This window comes from Lactuca serriola, chromosome 1, assembly GCF_051521515.1.
Source record: "Lactuca serriola cultivar US96UC23 chromosome 1, Lser_US96UC23_V15, whole genome shotgun sequence".
NCBI lineage: Eukaryota > Viridiplantae > Streptophyta > Magnoliopsida > Asterales > Asteraceae > Lactuca > Lactuca serriola.
Genome location: NC_136408.1, coordinates 71,860,617 through 71,877,737, shown reverse-complemented (window position 1 = coordinate 71,877,737; position 17,121 = coordinate 71,860,617). Strand labels below are relative to the sequence as shown.

At 34.6% G+C, this 17,121-nt stretch overlaps 1 protein-coding gene across 1 annotated transcript; it reads right to left on the bottom strand.

Moving 5' to 3' along the window:
- Positions 1-329: 329 nt before the first annotated feature.
- LOC145057058 (uncharacterized) lies at positions 330-16,161 on the bottom strand. The gene is made up of 4 exons (XM_079004826.1): positions 15,949-16,161; positions 15,707-15,865; positions 15,448-15,607; positions 330-454 (listed from the first exon to the last, which is right to left on the bottom strand). Exons 1-4 carry the CDS (start codon positions 16,159-16,161, stop codon positions 336-338), a joined length of 651 nt encoding a protein of 216 aa, XP_078860952.1. The 3' UTR covers positions 330-335.
- Between the last annotated feature and the right edge of the window lie 960 nt (positions 16,162-17,121).

Here is a 17,121-nt window from a genome sequence, read left to right as displayed (position 1 = left end):
AATTACTTTTAATTAGGAACAATGCGGTTTTCAGTTCTAAATTTGCCACTTCGGACTATACTAAAATTTTTAAAAACAAATTGTACTAATTTAGGGGGCTAAATTAAAATAATCAAATAATTTTAATTATGTTTATTTGTTTATGTTACAAAACCGTTAAAATGGTTTTTTTTTTTTTTTTTTGATAAACGATTCTCTCAATTATTTAATTAATAAACAAAAATATATGGTGTGTATAAAAGACAAGGCACCTACAACACAAAATGAAGGTGATTTATTTATTTATTATATAGGAAACGACCATTGTAGACAAGGTCTTATTTACACCATAAATTTTAGTATGTCCATTCCGGAGGTAAAAGACTTTCTATTGGGATTTCATCAAATTCATTACCCTCTTCCTTCACCCCAAAATGGTTCTCTTCATCTTGCTTCATCTGTCCAACATACATGCCTATAATATATAGAACATTAGAAGAAAGATTAATAAAGGAAAACACAAACAAAAGGTAAATAGCCGTTTCACAAATTTTTACCATGTTGTTCCCCACTTATTTTTATTTGATTCGCCTACTTTATACATAATTTAAATAAGGTATTAAAGATTACATATCAATAGATAAATGTTTATATTTATATTTTCGAAAGACGACACAAGAAATATTTTTACATGCAAAAACAAATTAGGTAAAAATGGGTCATCACAAAAATTGTCAACCCTACGGTATTGTTTGCAATGACACAATAATAAAAAATTTCGTTCATTAAGGAGTTACAAAATATAGGAATGCATACGTGGGTGAGCATTTTGACTGGACTGGTTTGTAAGGATTTTTTGCACCGAACCTATTGAGACATATCGTGTGTCGGTGTCGGTTTTTCGGTTCTTGGACCGGTTAGATCGATACGAACATTAATTGTGTATAATACCAAGTGTTGAAGCGGTAACAAAAGTTAGTTTTTTTATGGTAAAGTTAATATTTTTGGGGATAATAGTATTATGATGCTTAAAAGAAATACATAAGGTTTTGATGTTGCATAAACAATGAATTATGATTAATCATAATGCAAAAATTGAGAAAACATAAAAGCTGAAAAACTTTTAGCTTTGATCTCATGCATTTTTTAAAATTTAATAGAATACACATAAAAACCGAAAATCGGTGTATTGAACCAATAAAAATCCCAGAACCGGTTGAGTGTGATTTCATACACTAAGAATCGACCCGATAGTATAAAATCATCCCCAAACTAGATGCAAGTCTCAATACAGTCTGATCCACCGATATGAATTTTCACCAATACGAGAACCAGTAAAATTCCCAATACCAGAACCAGTGTACCGAACCATTAAAAACCCTAGAGTCAATTGAGTGTGATTTCATATACCGAGAACCGACACGATAGTATAAAACCATTCCCGAACTAGATTCAAGTCTCAATCCAGTCCGATCCACTGATCCGAATGTTCACCAATAACATATTTAGTTATTTAGTTTTTAAAGCAAGTTATACATTACTTTTAACATGTAATATGATATTAAGTTTTAACCATGGTCTTCATTTTGAAATTAATATTTTCTTTATCATTATAAGTAAAAAAAAAAGTAATAAGTAAGCCCTAAACTCAAGTTGTCCGTACATAGGAAACTCTATTAAATTTAAACTTACCAGTTTCAAAAGAATAAAATACTTATTATTCTAAATATTTTGGTGAATTGTTTTCATGAACAGGAAGGTGAACGAGTGGACTGAGGGTCCGCCAGTAAAATACATCTGAGAAGGAAGTGGCTAGGTTCCTTGTATCAAATGTATCAGATCTAGCAAGGAAAAACGAGATCAGGGTTGTGTTTGAAATATATGGGATATTGAAAAATGTGTTTATAGGGCAGAAGAAAGGCAAGAATGGTAAGAACTACGTATTCATCAAGTTCAAAGGAGTACATGTCGTGAAGAATCTCAAACGAAGGCTTAAAGGAAATAAAATGAAAGGAATGATTTTAGAGGTCAACTTAGCCAAGTATCGAAGGAAGGGTCCAACCTATGCAGAACTTAAAACTCATATTCAAAGACCACCACCACCCCATAATGCAATTCCAAGATCGAATTTACGAGATCACCGCTACTTTGTGGATGTGGCTAACCCCAACTCTAGGCAATACTCGTCTCACCCTCCTCCCCCGTCTCGTCTCCTTGCACGCAGAACCTAGTACCCATAACCGACTGAACAAATCAACTCTGATAGGAAAAGAAACATCGTTTACTCATCTATGTCACTTGCCGAACCTCCTAACCATGAAGGAGGAACCAATATTTGTTGTCAAATACATTGGTGGTCTCTACGTATTAAATGACTTTGGTTGCTCGTTACATGCTAAAGCCTTCCTGGAAAACACCAATAGATGGAAGGATCACTTGAAATGGGTGAACTTTAGGAATATGGAGACGCACTTTGAGAGAGTTGCATGGATCTAGATTGAAGGAACCTTTAAGTTTATGGGGATATAGAAATTTTAAAGCAATATCTAGTAAGTTTGGGAAAATTATAGATCCCTTTGATTACGTACAAAACATGATTGATCTTTCTTTCCTAAAAATTGGAATCCTCGCGATGAGGCAATGTAGGATCAATGAGGAAGTAAATATGGCAACTGAAGAAAAGGAATTCAATGTGGGGGTAGTAGAATTTGACGATGAATGGTTTCCCTTGGGTGCCACCCATCCACGAGAGAGAAGAAGAAGACAACGTAGACGGGGTTTCAGATACCTGGATGAAGGATGATGATAACAAGAAAGAAGAAGGTGAATTAAGTCCAATAAGAAAATTCGACATAGATGCAAACGTTGAAGGGGACGATGTCGCGTGATTCAATGATGAGGTTGGTTGTGATGTTGTCGGTGTTGGATTAGTGTCTAAGTCCATAACTATTTTGGTATGTACTTGACCCGATGGTGCATGGTCCTTTTGGGTTGCCTTCACCAAAGCAACTTGATTGGAGAAATAATTAAAGAAAGAGGTTATTATGATTTATTAATATGTTATAAGAATAATATATTAAAGGAGAAATCATATTTGTTTAATTAATATTGGTCAATAATTAATTAAGAATTAATTTTGTGATCAAATGTAATTAATTAAATTAGAGGGGCTGAATTGTAATTATGTGATAGTTGCAAAATAGGGCAATGGTTATCCTTGTTAAAGGATGGACGAATTCAAGGATAAGGATATCCTTAAAATCGTCCAAGGTCCAAGAGATAGGGATTTTCAAGGCTTATCTTATGGTTGCTTGATGGGCAAGTAACTAGATAAGGATAAGGACTGAAACCCTAATCTCTACACCTATATAAAGACCCCTAAGGCTCATGAATTCGGCTATGCCTTCCCAAGAGGTCCTAGAGACGAATTCTAATACCTCCCCTCTCTCCTTATACCTTCTCCATTTGCTCTTGGTGTTTGTAAGCCATTAGAGGAGTGACACTTGTGACTCTAAGCCTTCCAAAGTCAATTCAAGGAGGAATTGGGATTGTTATTGCTACATAACAATCAAGGTAATATCATAAACCTAATTATATGTTAATATCGATTTCCATATGCTAGAATTAGGGTTTATAGTCTTGGATTCAAAGCATGTACAATAGAGAAACCTAGATCCAAGCATTAGGGTTTGTATGAGCACATAGGATGTCTTATGACCAAAACCCATCAGTGGTATCAGAGACTAGATTGGTTTCTATTGTATTGATGCTTGATATGATTGAAAAATTCGATTTTTGTGTTTCTGGAGGCTGAACTCGTCGAGTTTTCATGATGAACTCGACGAGTCCATTCCTGACTCGACGAGTCGGCTGGTCAGAGTGAGGGAAAACTGGGATTTCTTGCTGTTTTTGCTTAAGGATAGTTACCTTATCATATTAGATCAATATTAATCCGATTTTATGATATATTTGACTATATTCTTGATCTAATTGAAGATATTTATCAATTAATAAGATAATTGTTTCCTTATGTGATAATTAATTAATTATTTTGACTTAATTGGTAAATTGTTTTGCAAGAAATCATTAAATAAATCAAATATGGATAATTATGTGATTAAATGTTAATTTAGATTATTTGTTATTTGATCCTTATGTTATGAAATGTTTCATATTTTCCCCTTTAGGTTTTATAGTTTAAATTTGACCTCAAAAGTTTTGTTGTTTTGAAATTTAAATAGTTGAAACCCTAATGTTTTGAAAAAGGTTTCAAAACTTGCCCTCAAGTTTTGGAATTTAAATTTTGATTAATAGTTTAATTTTGATGTATATTTAAATTCTAAACCCTAATGTTTTGAAATGTTTCAAAAACTTGCCCTCAAGTTTTGGAATTTAAAAGTTAATTAAAAGTTTAATTAGGAATGTTAAATTCTAAAACCCTAGTATTGTTTTGAAAAAGTTCAAATCACACCCTTATGGTGTTATTAATTAATTAAGGTGTATAATTAAAAGAGGTTTAGTAAATCCATAAAGCTTTTGGTTTAAAATTTAATTGAATTAAAAGTATAATTGTCAAATTTGACCACCTAATATTTTAAAAGTGTAAAATACACCCTATACTATATATATAACATTAAAAGTCTAACATTATATATATGTATGAGTAAAAGTCAGTCTTACCGTTAGTAGGCCTCATTCACGAAGCTGGTCTATAAGGGGTGTTTAAGGAAATTGCCTATAAAATGGCAATTGAATGGGTATCCACTCTTACCCACCGCACTCTTGACTAGTGGAGGGTCGTTAGCCGAACGGGTAGGATAGGACGAAACCTTCCATTATAAGTATAATGAATTACTAAAGTAACTAAATGTTTTTCAAATTCCCAATCTTAGTTACTTAGGCAAAGTGAATTGATGCAATTCCATCAAATTACACTTTGTACCCTTGCAAAGACGTTAGTGGAGCGCGTGTGGTTTACCGGCACACTAAATGGTTCTAAGCAAAGGTAGCAAAGGGTGACTCAATGTTTGTCATAGTTCGGTGGAGCGTGTGTGGTTTACCGGCACATCGAATAGATGACTGTAATATGTGAGGGCACCATGTAAGTTTGCATGGTTATTCACACCCGCTTTGTGATCCTCGGCATCCCAGTCACAAACAAGAGGGGCATATCGAGATTTAAACATGTCATTGAAAGTTCAATGAATCTCAAAGGATCTAGGAGTTTTCATAGATTTAAAATTTAAATTTCTTTTTTGTTTTTCGTGGTGGAAATTAGTGAATTGTCATTCACTTACCTTCAAATATTCTGCAATTAGGGTTACGGCATCCCTCTCCCGAGTTGTAGAATATTGTGTTGGGTCCTAGCCTTAGTATCTCATTTGGGTGATTTACTAAGGACTCAATCTATCAACTAACTTGAATTGGTTTTTCTCCCATTTTGTAGATGTCAAAGTTCGACAACTATGGTCTTCCCAAATCCCATGGAACAAGCATTCCACATGAAGATGATATTCCACGATTCGATCGAGGAACAAGAGATCATACTTCACTTCCTCCTCCTACTCCAATTATTCTCCCTGACCCACAAGATCGAAGAATTGAAAGGTTCAATATCACTAAGGCCCTATTGGATATGAAACATGAAGATGGTAAACCCGTGTGTGCCCACGTTCTAGGAATGAAATCACACATTGATAGGTTGATAATGTTGGGTGTGTCATTCCCAGATGAGTTGGCTGTAAATTGGGTTTTGCAGTCACTTCCTAAATCATATAATGAGTTCAAAAGAAAGTATTATATGATGGATCATGACGACAAGCTCATTGACCTAACTTACATGCTCATTGCTGCTAAATCAGAAATGATTTGGCGAAGCAATGGAGCATATTTGTTGGAAAAGTCAACCGACCATGCTTCCGAGGATGTTCTAGGAGAACCGGCCTGCGTTTACTGCCAAAAGAAAGGGCGTTGGATACAAGTCTGCCCAAAGAGCCTGAAGAGTCCAGAAGATGGGAGAGTCAAAGAGTATGGCTGCGCTTCAGGTAAAATCCACTATCTAACTCCATTAAGTTCCTATTCATTAATTCTTAATACATAATGTAATAAGATTGCATTTGAATGTTTTACAGGATCGGTGAAAAGAAAGGAAGCTTAGTGAAAGAGCAAGATGAATCTAATCACAAGGAATGGATCTTGATCGCATGGACTTGAAGATTAGATTTTGAGCTTAGATGGTTATGATAGAGTTGTCAGAAAATTTTCTTTTGAAATACATAGTTTTCAATGGATTTTGCATTATAAGGACAAATGTTTTCCGCTGCTTTTATAAATAAAATAAATTTTCGTTTGACTTATTTATTTATTTGTTTATTTCCTTGCAATGAAATTGTTATGAAAATTGGTGTTTGCATATTTCTACAACAAATGGATATGATTCTTATCTATGGTGTTTATGGAAAAGTCGAGAATTTACCAAATAGAGAGAGTTTCTCATCGCCCAAGTTTCAATTGGACAGAAATTTGGAATCATGCAACTTGGTTGCACGATGGATGAGAAATTTTATATTTGGAAATTAGACTAATTCATTGACAAAGTGTCAAGTGAAGGACTTAGAGATCGAATACACAAAGTTACGTGTTGATCAAGTCCACCATAAGAGTAACAAAGATATTCGTCATGATTTACTAAAGGTTTAGTAAATATGATTATACTTACAAGATTAAGTGTCATTCTGAATTGATTAAAGGGTTTAGATCAATAGCAGAACGAATAAGAAGAATCAAGTAGGCAGAAAGATAAAAGTTTCTCCATTCTAAGAAGATGGGAGAGTACCTTTTATGCTTTATGATAGGTCTTAATGATTAAAAACCATATCTCTATTGATCCTCTAAATGAGTCTTAGTACAATTGTATGTCTAAGAAGAGGAATCAAGAATTGAAGAAATGGTTAAATCAATAAGTCAATCATACTTCGTTCCAATAACAAGTCTTAAAGTTAAGATTGTGACATTGAGTGAAAAAGTAAGGTTTATAACATTCATCAAATGTGGAAAGTTGTGATGTCTTGGATAAGACAAAGACCAACTAGGACCAATTTATGAAGTATTTTGATATGAGCTACACTAACTCTTGGATATTTGTTTGTAAAGAAATGGTTATTGACAAGAGAATCTTATATGTCAAGGAGTAAGTGGGAGTCTTAATGGTCTTGAAAGGTTTCAAGAACAAATCAAATAAACCTTATCGGTCATCACTAGCACACGAGTTGAGGTTTACAACCTATCGTGTTGACATTATTTTGTTTCTGTGCCAATCCAATCGAGTTAATTATGCATGTGAGTTCTATGAGTTCTCATTTTGAATGCATAAAAGGCAAGGACCTTGATCAATGGAAAGTACATTGATAAGAAAAGGTGAGCTGCTTAACTACTTGGAAGACATGGTGGGCAGTTGTGCTACCATAAGGCAAGAAATCGAGATTAAGAAAGTTCGGTCCATATGAGTTTGAATTTGTCGTAAACCTTGGTTTTAACAAATTCATATGGATAGGAACACATACACCGTTTAAATCTAAGTGTCATAAGATTTCCTCCTTCATGAAAATGATTGTGAGGAAATGCTTTCACTAAGAAAGATATTAAGAAGATAGTGATTGTAAAATTGCATTCTCGAATTCGATTATGGTTACGGTATCCCTTTCCATAATTTGAATTGTGAGGCTTGGCAATTGTTTACACACACATATGAACTATCTAAGGCAAAGGTGTATAAGTTCAAGAAGCCTTGATAAAAGATTATCAAAGCACTAAGTATTAGAAACATGAACTTAAGAAATTCAATAAGCATTGGTTTTCTGAAAGTTAAGTTGTTTCTAAATACATGTCAAAGCTAGTGGGAGCATAAGTGTTATGTTTTATAATAATCATCATGATAGTGGGAGCATAAAAGTTATGATTGTATGATTATTAAGGCACGTATTGCAAGTTGGCAATATTAATTATAGAAAACAAGAGTTATACCTTGCAAGGGTTGTAAAGTTGTTTTGCTATAATTAAGGGAGAGAATATTATGCTTCATTTCAAATCTAAAGGATTAGGTTGAGAATGTTAATAAACTTAGTCAAGGTTACATAGTGTTTTCTTAAAATTTCGATTATGATTACGACATTCCTCTTCACAATTCGAATTTTGAGAACATAGCAAATAAAACATTATGTGTCGTGTCCCATACGCTTCGGGTATAGGATCGATTGCAAATGCTATAATATTTGACCATTCTAAAAATTTTCCAAATGTCTAGCGCATTTAGAGGGAAAAAGGACTAGAATCGGTTTTGACTAAAATAATTAAACAACTATCAAAGGACAATCCAAAGTTCGACGAGGATTGATCGCTTGTGAGTAGTTGGAAGTATAGTAATGGAAAATATGGAAATATTTCCATATTGGATGGACAATATCGACATTATCATGAATAGAAAAGATTCTATTAAGAATGAGTTGTCATATGGAAAATATGGAAGCGTATCCATGTTGGGAATTGAATATTGAAAATCTATGTCTAGATTAGAAACCTTTATGCAAAAGGATGCTCAAAGGAATGTACTTTGAGTGAGAGACATCATATCTAAGGAATTGTCTTGTAACAATCCCCGATAAAAGACTTTGTAATATCATTGGCAATAGTCTTTGTGACTTTGGTACAGTGACATTACGAAAGAATAAATTGCATAAAATGTTAGAATCTAGCATATTCTGTAAGTAACAAGAATTTGATATTCTTACACTTATGGAAAAATGATTTGGAGTTGTGAAATGAGAATGATTGGAAATGTGCTCAATTTGGTCTATTTCACAAAAGTAAGAACCATAGGTAAACATTGTGTGCATGATAAGAGCATGGGACAAGTGTAATAATTCAAGTAAGAAGTTGATTACCCGAAACGACAAATAATGAGTAATCGATATGGTGATAAATAAAAGGTGTTTTATTTATGCTCAAAGGGTTGAGGCCATATGGGATTAGTATTATTATTGTGTTTCACATTTGCATGTTTTGACTTCCTGAATAATTTAATTTGTTGAGAACATTCAAATTATTCGAATGGGCCACAGTCATTCATATGTTGGAAGTAGATATGAATGAAGACTGTTGTGAATTGGTGTGTGGATTGTCTAAAAGAGTATTAGACATAATCAAATGTTAGTTGCAACGTTCATGAGTGCTTATGAATATGATTTGAGCATTGGATTAAACCCACGCTCACTTGGATCACTCCGTGAATTGTATCATGAGTGATTAGTGAGACGATAACATCTTATATTCTTGAAACCGAGATGTGTGAGTTGTATCTTGCAAATCGGTTGCACATTGATAATATGTAAACGCACTAGTAACTTGGTGTTATAAAACATATTGTTGTGTGTGATTCGGTGAGTGAGTGCAAGCAAGCATTGTATCAAAGTTTATCCGTTCCTTTTATCCAAAGTAGGATAAAAGCGATATCTTTGGGCCCCTCGATGATTTAGTGATGACAAATGTAAATGCTCGGCCGGGCTAGGGCTAATTTGATTTGTTCAGTTAGTCAGTCGTCATAAATCGGAAATCGAGATATAGTACAAAGAGATTGATTTGAAATCATGTCTCATACGATATCTAGAATGGAGGAATATATGATCCCTTATCTAAGGACACGCGTATCTGATATGATCAGAGTTGACAGCGGCTTTGGAAAGCTACGATTGCATATCATGATCTAAAGTCATACGCATAATAGTTATTAGACTTATTCAAGTGGGAGACTGTTGGATTAGTGTCTAAGTCCATAACTATTTTGGTATGTACTTGACCCGATGATGCATGGTCCTTTTGGGTTGCCTTCACCAAAGCAACTTGATTGGAGAAATAATTAAAGAGAGAGGTTATTATGATTTATTAATATGTTATAAGAATAATATATTAAAGGAGAAATCATATTTGTTTAATTAATATTGGTCAATAATTAATTAAGAATTAATTTTGTGATCAAATGTAATTAATTAAATTAGAGGGGCTGAATTGTAATTATGTGATAGTTGCAAAATAGGGCAATGGTTATCCTTGTTAAAGGACGGACGAATTCAAGGATAAGGATATCCTTAAAATCATCCAAGGTCCAAGAGATAGGAATTTTCAAGGCTTATCTTATGGTTGCTTGATGGGCAAGTAACTAGATAAGGATAAGGACTGAAACCATAATCTCTACACCTATATAAAGACCCCTAAGGCTCATGAATTCGGCTATGCCTTCCCAAGAGGTCCTAGAGACGAATTCTAATACCTCCCCTCTCTCCTTATACCTTCTCCATTTGCTCTTGGTGTTTGTAAGCCATTAGAGGAGTGACACTTGTGACTCTAAGCCTTCCAAAGTCAATTCAAGGAGGAATTGGGATTGTTATTGCTACATAACAATCAAGGTAATATCATAAACCTAATTATATGTTAATATCGATTTCCATATGCTAGAATTAGGGTTTATAGTCTTGGATTCAAAGCATGTACAATAGAGAAACATAGATCCAAGCATTAGGGTTTGTATGAGCACATAGGATGTCTTATGACCAAAACCCATCAGTCGGAACCGACTCACCGATGAGCATTAGAAAGGATACAAAATTCCTATCATCTTTGATCGTTCGAGTTCCGAAGAATGTGGAGATGCCATGGTCAAACGACGTTAATGCTCCTCAGAATCTAGATACAATAAATGCAGAAAATATTCCTCATACGAAATTAATTGGGAACATCCTTTAGAGTGGGCCCTCAACTTTTGTCCCCACCTTACCCACACCACCTCCAAACATGATGCTTAAAAATTTGGCCTCAACTGGTTGCTTACTTGCTTTAGGCCTTTATCATCCTAGACCGGATTTGGAAAGTCGGATCCTGGAGCCCATTAATCTGGTGGATTGCTAGTTAAAGATGTCGAATTTAATGTGTGGAATATAATTTCTCTTCCTAGTTGGTTCCTATAATGACATGTCTTGATGAAGAAGAGACTCTCACCCCCCCTCCTCCGATCCTCTCCTGATTATTGGCATCGATGTGGGTATGGGAAATCCAACTTTTGACTTCAACATAAATGTTCAGATTGATGATGAGAATGTGGAAGGTAGTCAAAATACTTTTGACAGTTTGGAGATTAAAAAATCGGTCGAGCTTGGCATGGAGTTGGGTTTTGAAATTTAGGTCGTAAATGCCATCCTATTAGATGTGTTTGGAAATACTGGTGAGATAAATGTTCCGTGAATGAACTATTTAAGCTTGAATATTAGTGGTATTAGAGAAGACAATAAAGTTTTTTTTGGGTCAGGAGGATTAAAGCTCAACACATACTTACATATTTGGGTTTGTAGGAATCACAACTTTCTGATGTTGATGTCATAAACGTTGAAGGATGTTGGGACTCAAGGGATTTTGATCACGCAACACCCCATGCAACGGGTAGATCTGGTGGTCTACTAATCAAGAATGATAATAGATTATATAAAGTAAAGGAAGTTATCAAGTCCAAGCATTTCCTTATCACAGGTGGAAGTTGGGTGGGTATTCAAGGGGATACAATCTTTGCAAACGTTTATGTTCTTTAAGCTCAATCAGAAAAAAATAAGGTTAGGGAGGAATTATTGCAAATAAAAAGGATAAAAGTGGCACATGAATTATGTTTGGTGATTTTAACACAACTAGGAGACTAGAAGAAAGGTACAACTCTCAATTATGTTCCTTTACAATAGTTAAGTTTAATTGATTCATTAGGGAAGCTAACTTCCATGACATTAGAATGGGTGGTCACTAATTCACATACCTATATCAAACCTCTTTCAAACTTAGCAAGTTGGACCGGTTCCTTGTATGCTCTAATATTAATCATTTTTCCCCATGTCAATGTTACTACTCTCCTTCGTGAACTATCCAACCACTGTTCCATCCTATTATGCACTTCTAAACTAGATATTAGTAAAACACCTTTCAGTTTCTTCAATTCTTAGATGAATAGGGATGTATTTGTCAGTTAGTTATTGACTCATGGTCAAATTTTGTTGGGTACAAAACTCCTGACTCCTATTTTTCTACCAAATTGAGATTCATCAAGGCTAATTATAGGAGTGGTCAAAACAAATTACACAAAGGAGGCAATAGAACTAAAGGGTCTTAAAAGTAAAATACACGAACTGGAATTGGTGACAAAATCTTGATCACTTTATGAACATGAGAGGAATGAAAGAAGATCGGGGTTTAAAAGGATATCAGAATTAGAAAAATTAGATGCACTTGATCTCAAACAAAACTCTCAAATTAAATGGGCAATGGATGGTGATGAAAATACTTGCTCCTTCCACGGGTATATCAACAACAAGAACCGCAAGAATCATATAGATGGTCTAGCTATTGATGGAGTCTGGAATACCGACTCCCTCATCATAAAAAAGGAGGTGTTTAACTTTTATCAACAAAAGTTCTTTGAGAAGTAGCAATCTCAACCAAAGCTTATCAGCTATAAGTTCTGTCAGATTGATACTGCAATTCAACATACTTGGAATTTCCTTTCTTTTTGGAGAAAACCAAGTTTGCAGTTTGGGCTTGCGGGAACGAAAAGGCACTGGGGCCAAATGGTTTTTAGTTTAAATTCTTTAAAAGACATTGGGATCTACTAACGGGAGTTATCTTCAATGTTGTTAAACATTTTAAGAAATATGGTAAGCTCGAGAGAGGATGTAACTTGTCTTTTATTACTTTAGTCCCTAAAGTAAAAGACCCTCTCAAACTTGGCAATTATAGGCCAATTAGCCTAATCGGATGCCTGTGCAAGATTATTTCCAAATCTCTTGCTATTTGCCTCAAGAAGGTCATAGCCTTTGTGGAAGATCAGATTATTCTTGATGGCCTTCTGGTAGTTATTGAATTGTGCTCTTGGGAAAAAAATCAATAAAGACACTTCTCCTTTTCAAAGTTGAGTTTAACAAGACGTTTGATTCTATTAATTGGGAATACCTCGATTCGGTACTTGAGTAGATGGATTTCGCGATAAAATGGAGATTATGGATAAACGAAGGTTTGAAATCTACTAGAGCATCAATTCTAGTCAACGGATCCCCAACGGAAGAGTTCTCTATGGGTAAATGTGTCAGGCAAAGTGACCTTTTTCCCCATTTCTTTTTGTAATAGAAATGGAAGGGCTAAATATAGCAATGCAGTCGGCGGGTGAAAATGGATATTTTCATGGGGTAAAAATTCCACATGGAGGAACGACTATTTCACACGTGTTCTATGCAGATGTCGCTCTCTTTATTGGAGAATGGTGTAGAGCAAACATAATGAACAGTGCTGAATTCTTAGATGCTTTCATGTCACCTCTGGTTTAAAAGTCAACTTTCATAAGCCCCGTGTCTTTAGTATTGGGGCGAATATGCAAGAAGTCTCGGGATGGGCAATCCCTCTTGGTTGAAAATTAGAAAATCTCCCTTTCACTAATCTCGGCATTCAGATGGGGGCAAATATTAACCAAAAAAGACATTGGAAACCAATAATCGATAGATTTCACTTAAAACTCTTAGCATGGAAGGCTAAGATTCTATCATTCCGTGGGACTCTAACACTTTTAAAGGCTGCTTTGGGAAATCTTCTCTCGTATTTCTTCTATCTTTTGTGGCTCCGATGTGGGTCGTAAACGAACTAGAGAAAATGCAAAGAAAATTCTTACGGGGCGGAGGGGAGAATAAAAGTAAAATAAATTGGGTTTCATGGAAAAAATGGTGGATCTTAAAGATTCCAGGGGTCTCGTAGTTGGATCCCTTAGAAAGGTGTTGGTTTTCAACTATCAACTACTTATTTCCGGTTAATTGTGTAATCACACTCATAAAAAGTTTCTTAGTCTCCTTTGAAAGGTGTTGGTTTTGTATTGCCTGTCAAAGCTCTCATGTTCAAGTTCGACAAATAGTTGTTTGGTTATGTTTAGATGCTTTTGGTAATTAGAAGTTCGAGTACACTTAATATGTTTGTCAAGACTCTAGATGGATATTGCCAAATCATTGTGACTCTTATTCCTAGTCCATGGATAATAGTGTAAATAAGTATAGATAAAGTCGATATGACTTTGACCATTGTGATACCCATAAGGGAATTGCTCTTTTACTTTTGTTTCTTTTTGTTTTCATTGTTATTCCATTACAATGCTGTCTTTTTACTCTCATATCTACCATTGAAGACAAAATAAGAAATTTCTATTTTGCCCATTGTTGTTGGTCTTTATCAACTGTAATGTCTTCCTTAATTCATGGTTATGCTACCAGATGACAGATGTGCATATATATAACAAGTATCTTTCGGTTATTACTCATACATAAGATATACGTTATAAAGTAAATTTTCTAAATTTAACGCATAATATGACGAATATACATATTGTAACGTATAATATGACAAATATACATATTGTAACGTATAATATGACGAATATAAACCATAATATACTATATACTGATCAATGACGTATACTAAATTTAATTAAGTGACATAATGACCATCAAAATTTGAAAAAGATATATTTTTTTTGTCTAAAATAAACTTGGTTCAAAATACATATTTCGGGGATGTTGAAGGAAATATTTGTTTCTATTGTATTTTTGTATCGGTTTTCGAAAATAAAGTAATGTTTGGTAAAGTAGCTGAAAAATTAGTTGGTAGCTGAAAAGTTAAGTGTTAGCTTATAAGCTAGCTAACAAAAAATGTTGTTTGGTAAAAATTAGTTGATAAGATAGTTGAAAGATATAAAATGAAATAAAAAGACATTTACAAGAATATGTTTTTACAATTAGTTTAGGTTATATTTGGAATTTTTTTTTCAAAAAGCTTATGAAAAACTAGTCTAAATAGCTTTTAAAAAAGCTAGTTTATGAGCTACATTTTGTTTTGTTAAACATTACAACTTAAAAAACTCAAAAAATAAACACGCTAAAAACAACCTAAATAAATGCAGCTACAAATCTTTTTACATTACAATATTTACTTTAAAAACATGAATGTTTGTAAAAAAAAAATGGTTGTGTTATAATCCAACTAAAAAAAATATGTTAATTTTGTCATGTGTAGTTTCTTTTTATAATTTTGCATGTATAAATTGAATATTGTAAAGTTAGAAACAATAAAAGTAGTTATTAGTTTTAGTTAATTTCAAATGTAAATTTTAAAACAAATTGAAATTACTTTATTATTATTTTTATATTATTTTGCCGATTCATAAAAAATCACCTTAACTTATACTAAGAATACAATATTCAGATATTAACATTCAAAACTCAAAATTAGTTTTTTAAAACGTGCAAGCAAATTCATTCCCTTTCTCCTCAAAATCGCGTTTTTTTCTTGAATTTTTTTTTGATAATAAATTAAATAAACTTAAAAATTAACTGCATTTGTAGTTAAACTTACTTGCATTGGTTTTGCAATCATCAACTTTAATGACACCGATCCTCTTTTGATACGCAGGTAAGAACACTCCGGTCCCGGCGCTTGTTTCCGTCGGCGGAAACCACTTTCCGATCGCCGGATTCGCAAAACCACCCTCACATGCTTTCTTTAGTACGTCAATCTGAAACCCAAAAAGCCAAAACAACAAAAGGAAGATGAAAACTTAATTTTCGGGAGAAAAAAACAAAGAAAGTTGGCACGCAAAATGATAAAGATATACCTGCAAATGAGCCGGATTGAGGGCTTCAAAGAGTTGCAGCGGCCGAGCTATGGTGTTCTCATTCGTAGACCGGCAACCAACACCTCCACAACCGTCACCAATTCCGCCGTGAAAACGGAAGTAAGCTTTTGCACCGCCGCGACCCCACATGCCGAAACGCTGGTTGATCAAGAAACTAATTGATAAAAAGCCATGCAAAGAAGAATAAGAAGAAATCTTAAAATTTCAGAAATTTATCGTACCAAATTGGTGGTGGTGGGTGGCGGTTTAGCAAAATTGTTGATGGGTTGGTGAGGGTGGAGGGGAGGATGTTCCCCAGGGCCGTTAATGGCGGAATGATCGGGGTAGTAGTTGCGGCGGTTGAAAGGAGAAGGTGATTGGGTGTAGTCATTTTGATCGGAGAAGTGGCGGAGCCACGGTTGTTTGTTGCGGTTGTCGGAGAGCGGATCGGACATTTTTTGGGCGATTTTGGGTGGTGAAAGCACGCGGAGTTCATTTTATAGGAGAGAGACGAAGAGAAGTGTGTGATTAAGGTGATTACAGTGGGATTGAGGAAGTCACGTGATTGATGACTCAATTGCCACGTTGGAAACTTGTGGGCCCTTCTCATTTGTTTCACCTACGACATGTCAGCAGGGACAAATAAAAAGTTTATATACAAACTAAAACTAAAAAATAGATGAGTTATTTTCAGCCCAATAAACTTTAATATAGTAGTTTAAATGGTCCTTCCTAACTATCTTTTGTATTTGAAATACACGAACTTGTGTTTTATTGCTAATAAAGGGATAGACCATATTTTAAGAAGGTTTTACCGGTTACAATAAGCTTATTTGGCTTTTTATTTTCCTTTCTAAAACCTTATGGCCTCACATTTTCCTTTGTTATACTTTTGTTGACTTCTCACTACCTAAATGAAGAATGGCCACCGACAAAGTGATATTTATCTTCATAGTCGTCACTTCGTTGTGCTTCTTCATCGTATTCCCCCTCCTGCTACATTCTGGTGACTAGTACTGTGACGGTAAACACTTACTATCCCGACACACTCTTCGAAAACCATCGTCTAGTCTCTGGCGATAGCAATATTCGAAGACCCATTGGCAATGGGCGCATAAATCTTCCATAGAACCACGACCACTACCAGAAAGCCCGCAAAGATAAACAATGGTGGATTGTTTGAAGCAACCTGTTTGCTTTCTTCCGTCAGAATTGGTTTCGTCGGCGGTCATGGATTTAACGGAAGCGATGGTTTCTTATCGACCGAGATTACTTTTCTCTCGGACAACGTTTGTGAATCGGTGGTGATCGGCGATGAAGACACTGGAGTTTCAACATCACCAGGGCAAAGGTAGTTAAATGGAACGATCTATCTCTAAATCAATCGAAATTCTTCTTAATCGAAATTGATTGGG